Consider the following 17,620-nt stretch of genomic DNA (forward strand, 5'->3'; position numbering starts at 1 on the left):
ATGTTACATTTCGTGTTTATGATAGACATTGGTACCACCTGTGCTAATTAGCCATCTAGCATGCACTGTACACCTGTGTGTAACAAAAGGCCGCCAGAAACGTGTTGTGAATGACAAATACTGCTTGCTGCAACTGTGAGAAAGCTGGTTAAAACAGTGTACAGTAAGTGTATAGTTTACATTTGTGAAATGATTTTGATGATATGAAAGTAAAGGGCGTATTGTTTCTAGGACCGTATCGCAATTGAGACTCGATCTACGTTTGGATGGAGTATTTGGCTGCCAGAACCAGTCTGTCTACCTCTGCAAATAACATATTTGGACCTTAAGAAGTAAGGGTAGACTCCTTATTAATAGTACATCTTGGGCTAGTTTGAATCTAGAGGCATGGACTCACCATATTAACAGTATAGTGTGATTATGGGCAGGATATTGATAAACCCCTCACATTGTTCACAGGTTGTAGGTTGTTCAAAACAAAATGCACAGGGAATCGTTAATCACAAAACTTGTTCAGTATTTAATGAAATTGTTTATATTTTAATTAAAGTCAATTCTATGAGACTGCTCCTGCAGAATCCCATCCTAAAATCTATGACTTTTAAGATGTGTATTCAGATTTCCCCTTACAGAAAATCTCTTCCCACACTTGTAGCACTGGTGAGGTTTTTCGCCAGTGTGAGTAAGCGTGTGTCTTTTAAGGCCTCTTGCCGTAGTAAAACGTTTTGTGCACAGGGTGCAGGGGTATGGACGCTCTCCTGTGTGAGATCGCATATGAAGTGTTAGATGGCATGATGCTTTGAAGCCCTTTCCACAATGTTTACAGGTGTAGGGACATTCTCCTGTGTGTGATCGTGTATGCAGCCTCAGTTCTCCTGAGCTAAGGAATGCCTTACCACAGATGCTACATAAATAGTTTTTCTCTCCTGCATGCATCCGCATGTGTCTTGCTAGATGTTGGACAGATGTTTTCCCACAAATAGTGCAACAGTAGGGATGCTCCCCAGTGTGTGTGCGCACATGCCATTTGAGTGAACCTGCACACATGAATTTTCGGTCACAGTGAGAGCATTTGAATGGTCTTTCCCCTGTGTGAACTCGCTGATGTTTTTTCAGACCACACCTGGAAGAAAATCTTTTCTCGCACTGGTTACAATGGAATGGCAATGTGTGAATTCCTATATGTACTTTCAGGGTTTTGGAGCATTTGAAAACTTTACCACAATGAGTGCATTTGTGAGTCTTGATTATTGGTGCATAGGGGATTATTTTAGTGCTGCTTGAGGAAAAGGGGTGATCAGTCCCAGATTCCTTAGAACATAAAAGCTTCCGGTCCTCTCCTCGATGCCTAATCCTGATGTGCTGGTGGAGTTTTGCAATTTCAATGTGATTGAATGGGCATAGGGAGCAGGCAAGGATGCGGGATGACATTTCATCATTAAATCCTGCAATGACAAGATCAGGAATTTAGATTGTATAACAGATGTTATCAATAATTTGATGACATGAGATCAGTGTTTAAATTCCTGAATACCCTTACCGTTATTGGGCACTGGGATACACAGAGCAGACGTCTCTGCCGTTGAAATGCCCATCTGCTCCTGTTGCTCCAAATCCTGCCTTATATAACTTATTTCATTGCAATCTTCATCTTCCCAGTCCTCTTCACTCTGTCTCTCTTCCATTTCCTCCTCTCTGTCCCCATTAGGTTGTCCTTCTCGCTCTTCTTCATCTCTCGTTTTGTCAGAGCTGGGCTGCTCAGAGCCAATGACAACTCTTATTGTTGGAGGGAGGGACAGTGTGGATAGGATGGTATCTGCAGTGTAATAAGAGAAATAACCTACGAAAGATGGCACACGTTACTCTTGCTATATTTTTCAGCAGCGTTTTCCTTTCTCTTACCATTACAGCTAAGATGATTGTCACTGACACCTGCATTATCAAGTTCAATTGACAGGAGTTTGGTTTGACTGGATGGAGACTTACTCTTTTTCAGGTTTCCATGATGCTGATGGTGCTGCAGAAGTGTCTTCAGCTCTTCAGTGTCAAATATGGCATGTCCACATTCCTCCAAGACAGAGGGGCCTGCACCAAGCCATGCTGCCGTCTGAGGAGCAGGGGAATAGTGTTAAAATACAGTATGCCAGACAACTGATATTTTATACACATGGAGTATATTCCATTCAGTTGTACTCCAGCCATCTTTGCAAGCTTAAAACCTAGTGTAGACTAAAAGGATCAAACGTATACTGTGATGCTTTATTCTGTACCTGTGTGAAGTCTGGTACAGGTAGCAGCTCCTCCAGTCTGGAGAGGAACTCCCACACCAGTACCCGCAGTGCTGTGTCATACCGAGGGCCGTAGTGTATTGGGAACACCACCTGAGAAATTTATAATTTATGACAAAGTCCTGTGCCAATGCTGATACAAGCAATAGTCACCTGCAAGTCACAAAACAGAAAGATATTTTACCTGAAAGAAGTGCTCCCTCTCAGAAGGGTCTTCCAGCAGGGTTTGGACCAATTCCACAAAATTAGACAATGTAGCCTTCAACTCATCATCATTACTCTGTCAGTAAGCATAAACAAACAACATCAGACATTAACTCAACATGTGGGCTGAAAACTCCCCTATATATTTTTTTAAATATGCTGCCAAAATAAGTTAACTTACCTCTTTGTGTACAGAGAATTCTGTCAAAGAATGGATTTTATCCAGGTGAGGCTGGATGGTCACGAGGTCAGCTGTGCATTCATTACGACATAACTCTAGAACCAGCTGAAAAAGAGGTAGAAGTGAGGTAGCACCACGGGAAAACATACTACAGTCGTAGCCAAAAGTTTTGAGAATGACACATTAATTTCCACAACGTTTGCTGCTTCAGTGTCTTGATATTTGTCAGATGTTACGATGGAACACTGAAGTATAATTACAAGCATTTCATAAGTGTCAAAGGCTTTTATTGACAATTACAGGAAGTTGAAGTCTTTTTCAAGACCTCTGCAATCTGCCTTAGCATGCTGTCAATTAACTTCTGGGTCACATCCTGACTGATGGCAGCCCATTCTTGCATAATCAATGCTTGGAGTTTATCAGAATTTGTGGGTTTTTGTTTGTCTACCCACCTCTTGAGGATTGACCACAAGTTCTTAATGGGATTAAGGTCTGGGGAGTTTCCTGGCCATGGACCCAAAATATTGATGTTTTGTTCCCCGAGCCACTTAGTCATCACTTTTGCCTTATGGCAAGGTGCTCCATCATGCTGGAAAAGGCATTGTTCGTCACCAAACTGTTCCTGGATGGTTGGGAGAAGTTGCTGGATGTGTTGGTACCATTCTTTATTCATGGCTGTGTTCTTAGGCAAAATTGTGAGTGAGCCCACTCCCAAATTGCCATCATACAAACTGAGGCAGCAGACTTTGAAAATTAATATGTGTCATTCTCAAAACTTTTGGCCACGACTGTACACTGAACAAAAATATAAACGTAAAGTTTGGTCCCATTTTGCATGAGCTGAAATAAAAGATCCCAGAAATGTTCCATATGCACAAAAAGCTTGTTTCTCTCAAATGTTGTGCACCAATTTGTTACATCCCTGTTAGTGAGCATTTCTCCCAAAATAACCCCTTCACCTGACAGGTGTGGCATATCAAGAAGCGGATTAAACAGCATGATCGTTACACAGGGGCACCTTGTGCTGGGGACAATAAAATGCACCATTTTGTCGCAGAACACAAAGCCACAGATGTCTCAAGTTGAGGGAGGGTGCAATTGACATGCCGACTGTGGCTGGTCATTTTAGAGACCAGCTACCCGGACAGCTGATAAATGTGTTTGCACAACCAAAGAAATTCTGCACAAACTGTCAAACTGTCTCAGGGAAGCTCATCTGCTTCCTCACTAGTCTTGACGTGACTGCAGATCGTCGTCGTATCCAACTTCAGTGGGCAAATGCTCACCTTCAATGGCCACTGGCATGCTGGAGAAGTGTGACCTTCACAGATGAATCCCAGTTTCTACCATACCGGGCAGATGGCAGAAAGTGTGTATGGCGTTCTGTGGGTGAGTTGTTTACTGATGTCAAAGTTGTGAACAGAGTGCCCCATGGTGGCGGTGGTGTTATGGTATGGGCAGGTATAAGCTACGGACAACGAACACAATTGTATTTTATCGATGGAAATTTGAATGCACTGAGATACCGTGACAAGATCCTGAGGCCCATTGTCATGCCATTTATCTGCCGCCATCACCTCATGTTTCAGCATAATAATGCCCGGCCCCGTGCTGCAAGGATCTGAACACAATTCCTGGAAGCTGAAAATGTCCCAGTTCTTCCATGGCCTGCATACTCAGACATGTCACCAATTGAGCATGTTTGGGATGCCCTGGATCAACATGTAAGACAGCGTGTTCCAGTTCCTGCCAATGGCTGTGCGAAGTTGCTGGATATTGGCGGGAACTGGAACACGCTGTCTTACATAATCCCAAACATGCTCAATGGGTGACATGTCTGGTGAGTATGCAGGCCATGGAAGAACAGGGACATTTTCAGCTTCCAGGAATTGTGTACAGATCCTTGCGACATGCTGTGCATTATCATGCTGAAACATGAGGTTGCTGGATATTGAAGGGGAGTGGGCCAACGTTCCACAATCAACAGCCTGATCCATTCTGCGAAGGAGATGTGTCGCGCTGAATGAGGCAAATGGTGGTCACACCAGATACTGACTGGTTTTCTGATCCACGCCCCTACCTTTTTTTAAAGGTACCTGTGACCAACAAACGCATATCTGTATTCTTAGTCATGTGAAATCCATAGATTAGGGCTTAATTTATTTCAATTGACTGATTTCCTTATATGAAAATCTTAAATTGTTGCATGTTGCGTTTATATTTGTGACTAGTTGCTGCCCATAGTTTTATCGGAATCCTCTGCATTTGCACCGCTCTCACCGTTGCTCTCAGACCCAGGAGGAGTTGGGTCCTCTGCCTGGAACTCAGCAGCTCTGGAACCACCTCTGTCACCAAAGTCACAAACTCCTCCAGTTTCCCAAAATGCTTTACAGTATGCTGCTGAGCCACTTGCCACAAGAATGCTGACATCAGGCGTAATGGTGGAGCAAGGAGACGTAGGGAGGAGAGAGTTAAACGGGAACCTACAGTGGGAAACACAAACAAGAATATGTATTACATAATAATAATAATAATATCCTAGGACAGTTTAAACCAAAAGTATTGTATAGGTTTGATCTAAAAATGCCTTTAGCTAGGGTTTGGGATACTAGCCAGCTTCAGTAAACATCTATGAAGCCAGGGACCATTTAAAAAACACTCACACAAACAACATAGGGGCCAAGTTAACATTTTGAGAATGTATAGTACAACTTAATTTACCAGAGTGTTCTGCCTCGGGCAAGGACTTAAGCGGAGTCGACTCCAAAAGCATTGAAGTTCTTGTTCGCTGACTGAGGACAGCATCCATGATGGCAAACCATCTTGTTCCACGAATATTGGAACTATTTTTGCTAGTGTCATTCTTGATTTTTTTGTATTCCTGTTTCAGCTTTTTTATTTTCTCTCTGCACTGTTTAGATGTCTTCGTAGATCCGAGGGCAGCGAGCTCGGAACTAAGTTTGGTGAAGACTCTCTTGTTTCTCACTGATGAGAGAAGCTGCTCCTGAACACTCCCATCTGCCCAGAGTCTTAACAACGCATGGACCTCCTCAGGTGACCAGCTGGCTCGAGATTCATCTGTGAATGCACCAGATCTGTTAAAAGCACTTAAACTGGCAAACAATGTTACCTAGCAAGTTTAAACAGTTTTCCAAAAATGTGTACTATACTGAGCAAAAATAAAAACATTAAACAATTTCAGTGAGTTACAGGTCATGAGGAAATCAGTCAATTGAAATAAATTCATTAGGCCCTAATCTATGTACAGTTGAAGTCGGACGTTTTACATACACTTAGGTTGGAGTCATTAAAACTCATTTTTCAACCACTCCAAAAATGTCTTACACTATAGTTTTGGCAAGTCAGTTAGGACATCTACTTTGTGCATGACAAGTATTTTTCCAACAATTGTTTAGACAGATTATTTCACTATATCACAATTCCAGTGGGTCAGACGTTTACATACACTAAGTTGACTGTGCCTTTAAACAGCTTGGACATTTCCAGAAAATTATGTCATGGCTTTGGGCTAATTGACATCATTTGAGTCAATTGGAGGTGTACCTGTGGATGTATTTCTAGGCCTACCTTCAAACTCAGTGCCTCTTTGCTTGACATCATGGGAAAATCAAAAAGAATCAGACAAGACCCCAGAAAACAAGTTGTAGATCTCCACAAGTCTAGTTCATCCTAGGGAGCAATTTACAAAACGCCTGAAGGTACCACGTTCATCTGTACAAAAAAATTGTACATGAGTAAAAACAGCATGGAACCATGCAGCGGTTATACCGCTCAGGAAGGAGAGGCATTCTGTCTCCTAGAGATGAACCTACTTTGGTGAGAAAAGTGCAAATCAATCCCAGAACAACAGCAAAGGATCTTGTGGAGATGCTGCAGGATACAGGTACAAAAGTATCTATATCCACAGTAAAAATGAGTCCTATGTCGACATAACCTGAAAGGCAGCTCGGCAAGGAAGAAGCCACTGCTCCAAAACCGCCATAAAAAAAGCCAGACTACGGTTTGCAACTGCACATGGGGACAAAGATCGTACTTTTTGGAGAAATGTCCTCTGGTCTGACGAAAAACAAAAATAGAACTGTTTGGCCATAATGACAATCTTTATGTTTGGAGAAAAAGGGGGTGGCTTGCAAGCCGAAGAACACCATCCCAACCGTGAAGCACGGGAGTGCTTTGCTGCAGGAGGGACTGGTGCACTTCAAAATAGATGGTATCATGAGACAGGAAAATTGTGGATATATTGAAGCAATATCTCAAGATGTCAGGAAGTTAAAGCTTGGTCGCAAATGGGTCTTCCAAATGGACATGGACACCAAGCATACTTCCAAATTTGTGGAAAAATGGCTTAAGGACAACAAAGTCAAAGTATTGGAGTGGCCATCAAAGCCCTGACCTCAATCCCATAGAAGATTTGTGGGCAGACCTGAAAAAGCGTGTGCGAGCAAGGAGGCCTACAAATCTGACTCAGTTACACCAGCTGTGTCAGGAGAAATGGGCCAACATTCACCCAACTTATTGTGGGAAGCTTGTGGAAGGCTATCTGAAATGTAATTGGGTTTGTTGTCCGCCACCATGGGACACTCTGTTCACAACGTTGACATCGGCAAACTGCTCACCCACACGGCGCCATACACATGGGCTGCGGTTGTGAGGTCGGTTGGATGTACTGCCAAATTCTCTAAAGCTACGTTGGAGGCAGCTTATGGTAGAGAAATTAACATGAAATGCTCTGGTGAACATTCCTGCAGTCAGCATGCCAATTGTGCGCTCCCTCAAAACTTGAGACGTCTGTGGCATTGTGTTGTGTGACAAAAAATGGCACCGACATATGGTAGCTCTGCTTCTAGCTCCTAAGCAACTTTGCAGTGTTTTGTTTTTGTGATTTATTTCCTACATTATTAGCGCAGACATTTTTTGGTGTTAGTACATTCAACCGGAAATAAGAATTTGATATCAGAGCAGCGGTAAATTACCAGCATTACAACCAGGAATAAGACTTTCCAGAATGTAATCCTTTGTTCGTACCCCCCAGGGCAATTGAAGTTATTCCCAGAGGCTCCTTCAAAACACCGCCGGCCGAGAAGAGATATTTGGAGTGGACTTCTAGTCTGACTCAGTAGGCGTGCACACCATCCACTGCTTCCGAGTACATTACTCACTAATGTTTAGTCTCTGGACAATAAAGTAGACAAGCTTAGGGCGAGGATCTCCTTCCAGAGAGACATGTAACATACTCTGTTTCACAGAAACATGGCTCTCTCGGGATATACTGTCCCCATCCATACAGCCAGCTGGGTTCTCAGTACATCGTTCAGACAGGAATAAAGAACTCTCCGGGACAAAGAAAGGCAGGGGTGTATGGTTAATGAATAACTACTCATTGTGTGATAACATAGACACTCCTTTTGTTCACCTGGCCTAGAATACCTCAATCAAATGCCCGACCGTATTACCTCCCAAGAGAATTCTCTTCGGAATAATCTCGGCCGCGTATATCCCCCTCAAGCTGATACAACCGCCCTCAAAGAACTTCACTGGACTTTATGCAAACTGGAAACCACATATCTTGAGGCCACATTTATTGTAGCTGGGGATTTTAACAAAACACTACCAAAGTTCTACCAACACATTGACTGAAGAACTTGCTCTGGAAAAACATTGGAGCACTGCTACTCAATTTTTAAAATGCCTACAAGGCCCTCCCCCGTCCTCCTTTCGGCAAATCTGATCACGACTCCATTTTGCTCCTCCCTCCTTATAGGCAGAAAGTGTACCCACTGTGACTATTAAAACCTACCCAAACCAGAAACCGTAGATAGATAGCAGCATTCCTGCAAAACTGAAAGCGCGAACCACCACATTTAACCATGGCAAGGTGACTGGGAATATGGCAAAATACAAACAGTGTCGTTATTCCCTCCAGAAGGCAATCAAACAGGCAAAATGTCAGTACTGAGAAACTGGAGTCGCAATTCAACGGCTCAGACACAAGACGTATGTGGCAGGTTCTACAGACAAGCACAGACTACAAAGCGAAAACCAGCCATGCCGCGGACACCGACGTCTTGCTTCCTGACAAGGTAAGCACCTTCGACCGCTTTGATGAGAACACAGTGGCACCGACGCGGCCCGCTACCAAGGACTGTGGGCTCTCCTTCGCAAAGCATGTGCTGACCAGCTGGCTGGTGTGTTTACGGACATATTCAATCTCTCCCTATCCCAGTCTGCTGTCCCCACTTGCTTCAAGATGTCCACCATTGTTCCTGTACCCAAGAAAGCAAACTGAACTAAATGACTGTCGCCCTGTAACACTCACTTCGGTCATCATGAAGTGCTTTGAGAAGCTAGTTAAGGATCATATCACCTCTACCTTACACCCTAGATCCACATCAATTTGCTTACCGCCCCAATAGATCCACAGACAATGAGATTGCCATCGCCCTATCCCCTATGTTAGAAAGCTGTTCTTTGACTATAGCTCAGCATTCAACACCATAGTACTGTCCAAGCTCATCATTAAGCTCGGGGCCCTGGGTCTGAACCCCGCCCTGTGCAACTGGGTCCTGGATTTCCTGACGGGCCGCCCCCAGGTGGTGAAAGTAGGAAACACCTCCACTTCGCTGATCCTCAACACAGGTGCCCCACAGGGGTGCTTTCTCGGCCTCCTCCTGTACTCCCTGTTCACCCATGACTGCGTGGCCACGCACGCCTCCAACTCAATCATCAAGTTTGCAGACGACAACAGTCGTAGGCCTAATTACCAACAATGACGAGACAACCTACAGGGAGGAGGTGAGGGCTCTTGGAGAGTGATGCCAGGAAAATAACCTCTCACTCAACGTCAACAAAACAAAAGGAGCTGATCGTGGACTTCATGAAACAGCAGAGGGCGCACGCCCCTATCCACATCGACGGGACCGCAGTGGAGAAGGTGGAAAGCTTCAAGTTCCTCTGCCTACACATCACTGACAATCTGTAATGGTACACCCATATAGACAATGAGGTGAAGGCGGCGCAACAGCGCCTCTTCAATCTCATGAGGCTGAAGAAGTTCCCTCAAACTTTTATAGATGCACAATTGAGCCTGTCTGGCTGTATCACCGCATGGCGTGGTATGGCATGGCAACTGCACCGCCTGCAACCGCAGAGCTCTCCAGAGGGTGGTACGGTCTGCCCACCGCATCACCGGGGGCAAACTACCTGCCCTCCAGAACACCTATAGCACCCGATGTCACAGGAAGGCCAAAAAGATTGTCAAGGACATCAACCACCCGAGCCACGGCCTGTTCACCCCACTATCATCCAGAAAGCCAGGTAAGTACAGGTGCATCAAAGCTGGGACTGAGACAGAAGCTGTTTTTCAATCTCAAGGCCATCACTGTTAAATAGCCATCACTAGCCAGCTACCACCGGGTTACTCAACACTGCACCTTAGAGGCTGCTGCCCTATATAAATCAAATCACTGGTCACTTTAGTAATGTTTACATACTGTATTCTATTGCACTGTATTTTAGTCAATGCCACTCTGACATTGCGCAATCTAATATTTACAGTACCAGTCAAAAGTTTAGGCATACATACTCATTCCAAGATTATTTTTTACATTGTAGAATAGTGAAGACATCAAAACTATGAAATAACACATATAGAATCATGTAGTAACCAAAGAAGTGTTAAACAAATACAAATATTTTTAGATTCTTCAAAGTAGCCACCCTTTGCCTTTGACAGCTTTGCACACACTTGGCATTCTTTCAACCAGCTTCATGAGGTAGTCACCTGGAATGCATTTTAATTAACAGGTGTGCCTTAAGTTCATTTGTGGAATTTATTTACTTAATCAGTTTGAGCCAATCAGTGGTGTTGTGACAAGATGGGGGTGGTTTTCCTAAGACAGCCCTTTTTGTTAAAATACCAAGTCCATATTATGGCAAGAGCAGCTCAAATAAGCAAAGAGATATGACAGTCCATTGCTTTAGGTCTGTCGATCTGGAGAATTTTAACAACTTTGAAAGTTTCTTCAAGTGCAGTCGCAAAAGCCATCAAGCACTATGATGAAACTGGCTCTCATGAGGACCGCCACAGAAAATGAATACCCAGAGTTACCTCTGCTGCAGAGGACACGTTCATTCAATTTACCCGCCTCAGAAATTACAGCCCAAATAAGTTCAAATAACAGACATCTTAACATCAACTGTTCAGAGGAGACTGCTTGAATTAGGCCTTCATGGTCAAATTGCTACAAAGAAACCCCTACTGAAGGACACCAATAAGAAGAAGACACTTGCTTGGGCCAAGAAACACGAGCAATGGGCAATGGAAATCTGTCCTTTGGTCTGATGAGTTCAAATTTGAGATTTTTAGTTCCAACCGCCGTGTCTTTGTGAGACGCAGAGTAGGTGAATGGATGATCTCCACATGTGTGGTTCCCACCGTGAAGCATGGAGGTGGTGTGATGGTGCTTTGCTTGTGACACGGAATTATTTATAGTTCAAAGTACACTTAACCAGCATGGCTACCACAGCATTCTGCAGCGATATGCCATCCCATCTGATTTGGGCTTAGTGGGAATATCATTTGTTTTTCAACAGGACAATGACCCATCTGCTGCTTCAGATGACTTGGCCTCCACAATCACCCGACCTCAACCCAATTGAGATGGTTTGGGATGAGTTGGACCACAGAGTGAAGGAAAAGCAGCCAACAAGTGTTCAGCATATGTGGGAACTCCTTCAAGACTGTTGGAAAAGCATTCCATGTGAAGCTGGTTGAGAGAATTCCAAGAGTGCACAAAGCTGTCATCAAGGCAAAGGGTGGGAACTTAGAATCTCATACATTTTGATTTGTTTAATACTTGGTTTCTACATGATTCCATAACTGTTATTTCATAGTTTGTCTTCACTATTATTCTACAATGTAGAAAATAGTAAAAATATAGAAATACCCTTGAATGAGTAGGTGTGTCCAAACTTCTGACTGGTACTGTATGTTTCTTAATTCCATCCTTTTACTTGTGTGTGTTGTTGAGAATTGTTAGATACTACTGCACTGTTGGAGCTAGCAACACAAGCATTTCGCTACACCTGCAATAACATTTGCTGAAGGTGTGTGACAAATAACATTTTATTTGAAAACTGCACATTTTAGAGTGGCCATTGTCCCCAGCACAAAACAGTGCATGTGATTGTCCCCAGCACAAGGTGCACCTGTGTAACGACCATTCTGTTTAATCAGCTTATTGATACAGTGCCTTGCGAAAGTATTCGGCCCCCTTGAACTTTGCGACCTTTTGCCACATTTCAGGCTTCAAACATAAAGATATAAAACTGTATTTTTTTGTGAAGAATCAACAACAAGTGGGACACAATCATGAAGTGGAACGACATTTATTGGATATTTCAAACTTTTTTAACAAATCAAAAACTGAAAAATTGGGCGTGCAAAATTATTCAGCCCCTTTTCTTTCAGTGCAGCAAACTCTCTCCAGAAGTTCAGTGAGGATCTCTGAATGATCCAATGTTGACCTAAATGACTAATGATGATAAATACAATCCACCTGTGTGTAATCAAGTCTCCGTATAAATGCACCTGCACTGTGATAGTCTCAGAGGTCCGTCAAAAGCGCAGAGAGCATCATGAAGAACAAGGAACACACCAGGCAGGTCCGAGATACTGTTGTGAAGAAGTTTAAAGCCGGATTTGGATACAAAAAGATTTCCCAAGCTTTAAACATCCCAAGGAGCACTGTGCAAGCGATAATATTGAAATGGAAGGAGTATCAGACCACTGCAAATCTACCAAGACCTGGCCGTCCCTCTAAACTTTCAGCTCATACAAGGAGAAGACTGATCAGAGATGCAGCCAAGAGGCCCATGATCACTCTGGATGAACTGCAGAGATCTACAGCTGAGGTGGGAGACTGTCCATAGGACAACAATCAGTCGTATATTGCACAAATCTGGCCTTTATGGAAGAGTGGCAAGAAGAAAGCCATTTCTTAAAGATATCCATAAAAAGTGTAGTTTAAAGTTTGCCACAAGCCACCTGGGAGACACACCAAACATGTGGAAGAAGGTGCTCTGGTCAGATGAAACCAAAATTGAACTTTTTGGCAACAATGCAAAACGTTATGTTTGGCGTAAAAGCAACACAGCTCATCACCCTGAACACACCATACCCACTGTCAAACATGGTGGTGGCAGCATCATGGTTTGGGCCTGCTTTTCTTCAGCAGGGACAGGGAAGATGGTTAAAATTGATGGGAAGATGGATGGAGCCAAATACAGGACCATTCTGGAAGAAAACCTGATGGAGTCTGCAAAAGACCTGAGACTGGGACGGAGATTTGTCTTCCAACAAGACAATGATCCAAAACATAAAGCAAAATCTACAATGGAATGGTTCAAAAATAAACATATCCAGGTGTTAGAATGGCCAAGTCAAAGTCCAGACCTGAATCCAATCGAGAATCTGTGGAAAGAACTGAAAACTGCTGTTCACAAATGCTCTCCATCCAACCTCACTGAGCTCGAGCTGTTTTGCAAGGAGGAATGGGAAAAAATGTCAGTCTCTCGATGTGCAAAACTGATAGAGACATACCCCAAGCGACTTACAGCTGTAATCGCAGCAAAAGGTGGCGCTACAAAGTATTAACTTAAGGGGGCTGAATAATTTTGCACGCCCAATTTTTCAGTTTTTGATTTGTTAAAAAAGTTTGAAATATCTAATAAATGTCGTTCCACTTCATGATTGTGTCCCACTTGTTGTTGATTCTTCACAAAAAAATACAGTTTTATATATTTATGTTTGAAGCCTGAAATGTGGCAAAAGCTCGCAAAGTTCAAGGGAGCCGAATACTTTCGCAAGGCACTGTATGCCACACCTGTTAGGTGTGTGGAAAATCTTGGCAAACAAGTTTGTTGATCAAATTTGAGCGAAATAAGCTTTTTGTGCATTTGGAAAAAATTACTAGGATCTATTATTTCAGCTCATGAAACATGGGACCAACACTTATATGTTTCGTTTATGTTTTTGTTGTTTGTTTCTCATTGACTATTTTACTGTCTGGCCATAATATTCTGTTTCTAGAGGGGAATCAGTCGACTCCAACAGCATAGTAGGTGAATCTATCTTAGTAGCTGAGGTTCCAACTGGATGGAGATTTGTCTGGGGAAGCAACAGATCAGATGACAAACAATATTAACTTCCGAGCTTCCAGTCGCAGGCCAATTTAGTGTTTTGAAAATGTCACTAGTGTTGATGCTGTACTAGGCAGCTTAACTTACCAGAATCTTTCACTTCTTGTGGGGAATTAGGTTGAGTTGACTCCAAAATATTTCCATCTGAATCTATTACCAAAGTACTTGGTTGGTGACGGAGGACACTATCCATGATGGCAAACCATCTTTCTCTACGGCGGTTGTAGCTCCTCTTCTTATTGTTGTCCTTGATTTTATGATACTCTTGTTTCAGCTTTTTTATTTTCTCTCTGCACCTCTTTGACGACCTGTTAAATCCCAGGGCAGCGAGCTCTGAACTAAGTTTGGTAAAGACGCTCTCGTTTCTCACTGATGAGAGAAGCTGCTCCTGAACACTGCTGTCTGCCCAGAGTCTTAACAATGCATGGACCTCCTCAGGCGTCCAGCGGAATGGAGATTCATCTGTGAATGCACCAGATCAGTTGAAGGACACAAGAAAACGCAGATAAAATGGTATCCAGTAAGGTCATAGGCCATTTAGGCCTACTAAAAATGTAATGGATCAGCCGTTGTTTCTGTAAATGTAATGTTTCTGAACTTACCATAATCTTCCGCTTTTTGTGGGGAATCAGCAGACTCCAACAGCCTAGAAGCTGAATTTATCCTGCCAGACCCTGAAGTCCCTGAACGGTGACTAAAGAGACTGTGGACCTCATCAGGCATCCAACTGGATAGTGACTTGTCTGTGGAAGCACCAGATAACGAGTATTCACACAAACAGGGACATAATAACTAGCAAAGATTGTGTAACACGGTATGTGAGAGCTTTGTACTGTACTGCCTCTGCCCAGAGGTCTGGGCTTAGCATGTGGCACAAGCTGTTTCATTCCCACCGCTGCTGTCAATGTAGCGGGAAAGAAGAGAGCTGCATCGTGGCTTTTACTGTGCAGATGCAAGCACCTAATGGACTGCACCGCAAAAGCCTGGGCCTCTGGGCAGAGCTGTATATTGCTAACATATGCAGTGTTAACCTACATTTGCAAGTAGACTTAGCTATGGAATCACCATTCACCATTTCCTAATGTTACTTAGTTTATAACACTGGGAAACCAGTGGAGGCTGGTGGGAGGAGTAATGGCTGGAATGGTATCAAACATATGGAAATCACATTGACTCCAATTAGCCCGTTCTCCTATAGCTCCTCCCACCAGCCTCCACTGTGGGAAACGCATGGAAAGTCACATTGGTGTTGGCATGATGAAAAATAGGCCATGGCCCAATACTTTTTTTGCCTGGCCTCCAGGGGTGGAAATCAGGCCAAGTGTAAACCAATGGTATATATATATATATATATATATATATATATATATATATATATATATATATATATATATATATATATATATATATATATATATATATATACATATATATATATATATATACATACATACATACACACACAAGACCAGTTATAGTGGACGCTGTGTTGAAGCCACCGTGCCATCATCTTGGCACTCCTCCACATTGTAAAAAAAATATTTTGGAAGCTATAAAAAAAATGCATTTATGGTCTACATTCGTTTTTGCCACATGGATTTAATTACACCTTAAGGCATACTTTTAAATTAGATTGTGCGCTAAGCATGCAAATAATAATCAAATGGCAACCCAGACTATTTGCATTGCCCCCCCCCCCCCTCTTCTACTCTTATTATCTATGCATAGTCACTTTAATAACTCTACCTACATGTACATATTACCTCAATTACCTTGACACCGGTGCCCCCGCACATTGACTCTGTACCAGTACCCCCTGTATATAGCCCGGCTATTGTTATTTACTGCTTGCTCTTTAATTATTTGTTATTCTTCTCTTCTTTTTTGTATTTTCTTAACTGCATTGTTAGTTGTAAGTAAGCATTTCACTGTAAGGTGTACGTACCTGTTGTAGTCAACGCATGTGACAAAAACAATTTGATTCAATAAATAAAAAAAATGCCTTAAAGTATATATTACAAATGTTACTGTCCACGAGAACAAAAAAAATACTTAAATACATGTAATTCTGTCCTTCAAACATTTCATTGAAATGCTGTAGAATTCCATTAAATCCTATAGAGGACTGCTGCTACTGGGAAGTGCCAATATGGCCGACCGGTGGCTTCAAAGCTTCTCAATGGCCAATACATAGTATTAGCAATCCAGTTTATATACAGCCTGGTGTAAAACCCTACTTTGGAACAGGGACATTAGTCTAAATTACCGGGCTCTTCCTCCTCTGGTGGGGCATCAGGCATGGACTCCAAAATATTTTGAGAATTCATTACCAAGCCAGACTCCAATAAGGTACCACTTGGTTGGTGACCGAGGACACTATCCGTGATGGCAAACCATCTTCTTCTAAGACAGGTGGAGGCATTCTTGTTTTCGTCGTCCTTAATTTTTTTGTATTCCTGTTTCAGCATCTTTATTTTCCACCTGCACTATGTCGATGTTTTGATGAAGCCTAGGGCATCAAGCTCTGAACTAAGTTTGATAAAGACTCTCTCGTTTCTCACTGCGGAGAGAAGCTGCTCTTGAACACTCCCGTTTGCCCAGCGTGTTAACAATGCCACTACCTCCTCAGGTGCCCATTGACATGCACAGGACAGGGATTTTTTTGTTTTCCATGGTTATGTATTTGCTATTTGTAGAAGTTTATAGAATACCCTTTTCACAATAGTCTGCCTAGCACGGTTCGGTTCGGATATTGCAAAGATGTGTATAACTAAACCAAGATAGACCACAGCCTGTCGTTTCAAATGGGAACAAATGAGCAATAGTGGGCAGAACAAGCAATGAGGTAGGCAGAGCCAAGCAGAAGCAAGCGTGATCCTATTGGCACGCTCATTTGCATTTCTCCGTTGAGGAACGCCTACTCTGAAGTGCGCGTGAGCAATAACTCAATTCGCCTTTGCACGCCTTCTAAACAACGCACATTTTTAAAACGTTGGCCAAGGGTCAAGTTTACCAAACTTAGTCCACTCCGTTCGTAACATATTGTATTTTTGGGAACAGAAAACTGTATTGAGATCAAATGTTTAATTTATGAGTAAATTAGCAGAATGTCGGCCAAAATCCATCTCGTTCCAACTGCTCCCACTGCCGGCCACTGGGCTTCCCTCACTACCATATTTGGTAGTGAGTGGAAACTTAAACCGGATTCTCCACATTCATACATCCGGTGAAATAGCGGTCTCATTGTTTCATCTGTGATAAAAGTGGGCCGAGATAGCCCACCTATTGGTCAGAAACAAGAATCACAAATCACTTCCGGCTCACGTTGTTTTTCCCAAATCCTTCAAAATAAGAGTTTTTCCAAAGATGAAAGGGATTAGTTATCAATCTCTTTGGTATTCCCAATGGATCTTGGTTACAGCAAAAAAGTTAAAGGTCCAATATTGAGCTACTGAGTGGCGCAGTGGTCTAAAGCACTGCATCTCAGTGCTAGAGGTGTCACTACAGATCCTGGTTTGATTCCAGGCTGTGTCACAACCGCCGTGATTGGGAGTCCCATAGGGTGGCGAACAATTGGCCCAGCGTCGTCCGGGGTAGGCCGTCATTGAAAATAAGACTTTTTCTTAACTGACTTGCCTAGCTAAATAACACATTTCTGGGTAACAATTAAGTACCTCACTGTGATCGTTTAATTAAAATGGTCAAAAATAAACAAAAATACCTTCTT

At 42.8% G+C, this 17,620-nt stretch overlaps 1 protein-coding gene across 2 annotated transcripts; it reads right to left on the reverse strand.

Annotated features, from left to right (window-relative positions):
* Positions 1-503: 503 nt before the first annotated feature.
* LOC139382400 (uncharacterized) lies at positions 504-17,078 on the reverse strand. Of its 2 annotated transcripts, XM_071126412.1 has the most exons (11): positions 15,839-15,995; positions 14,496-14,636; positions 13,981-14,355; positions 5,395-5,751; positions 4,954-5,156; positions 2,674-2,778; positions 2,473-2,568; positions 2,271-2,381; positions 1,987-2,107; positions 1,541-1,840; positions 581-1,445 (listed from the first exon to the last, which is right to left on the reverse strand). In XM_071126412.1, exons 2-11 carry the CDS (start codon positions 14,614-14,616, stop codon positions 586-588), a joined length of 2,649 nt encoding a protein of 882 aa, XP_070982513.1. In that variant the 5' UTR covers positions 14,617-14,636; positions 15,839-15,995; the 3' UTR covers positions 581-585. The 2 variants fall into 2 exon arrangements, 1 of the variants encoding a protein (XP_070982513.1); XR_011628637.1 differs by lacking the exons at positions 2,473-2,568; positions 15,839-15,995 and adding an exon at positions 16,160-17,078 and having other exon boundaries at positions 504-1,445; positions 2,271-2,441.
* Between the last annotated feature and the right edge of the window lie 542 nt (positions 17,079-17,620).

This window comes from Oncorhynchus clarkii, chromosome 24 (assembly GCF_045791955.1).
Source record: "Oncorhynchus clarkii lewisi isolate Uvic-CL-2024 chromosome 24, UVic_Ocla_1.0, whole genome shotgun sequence".
NCBI classification, from domain to species: Eukaryota; Metazoa; Chordata; class Actinopteri; order Salmoniformes; family Salmonidae; genus Oncorhynchus; species Oncorhynchus clarkii.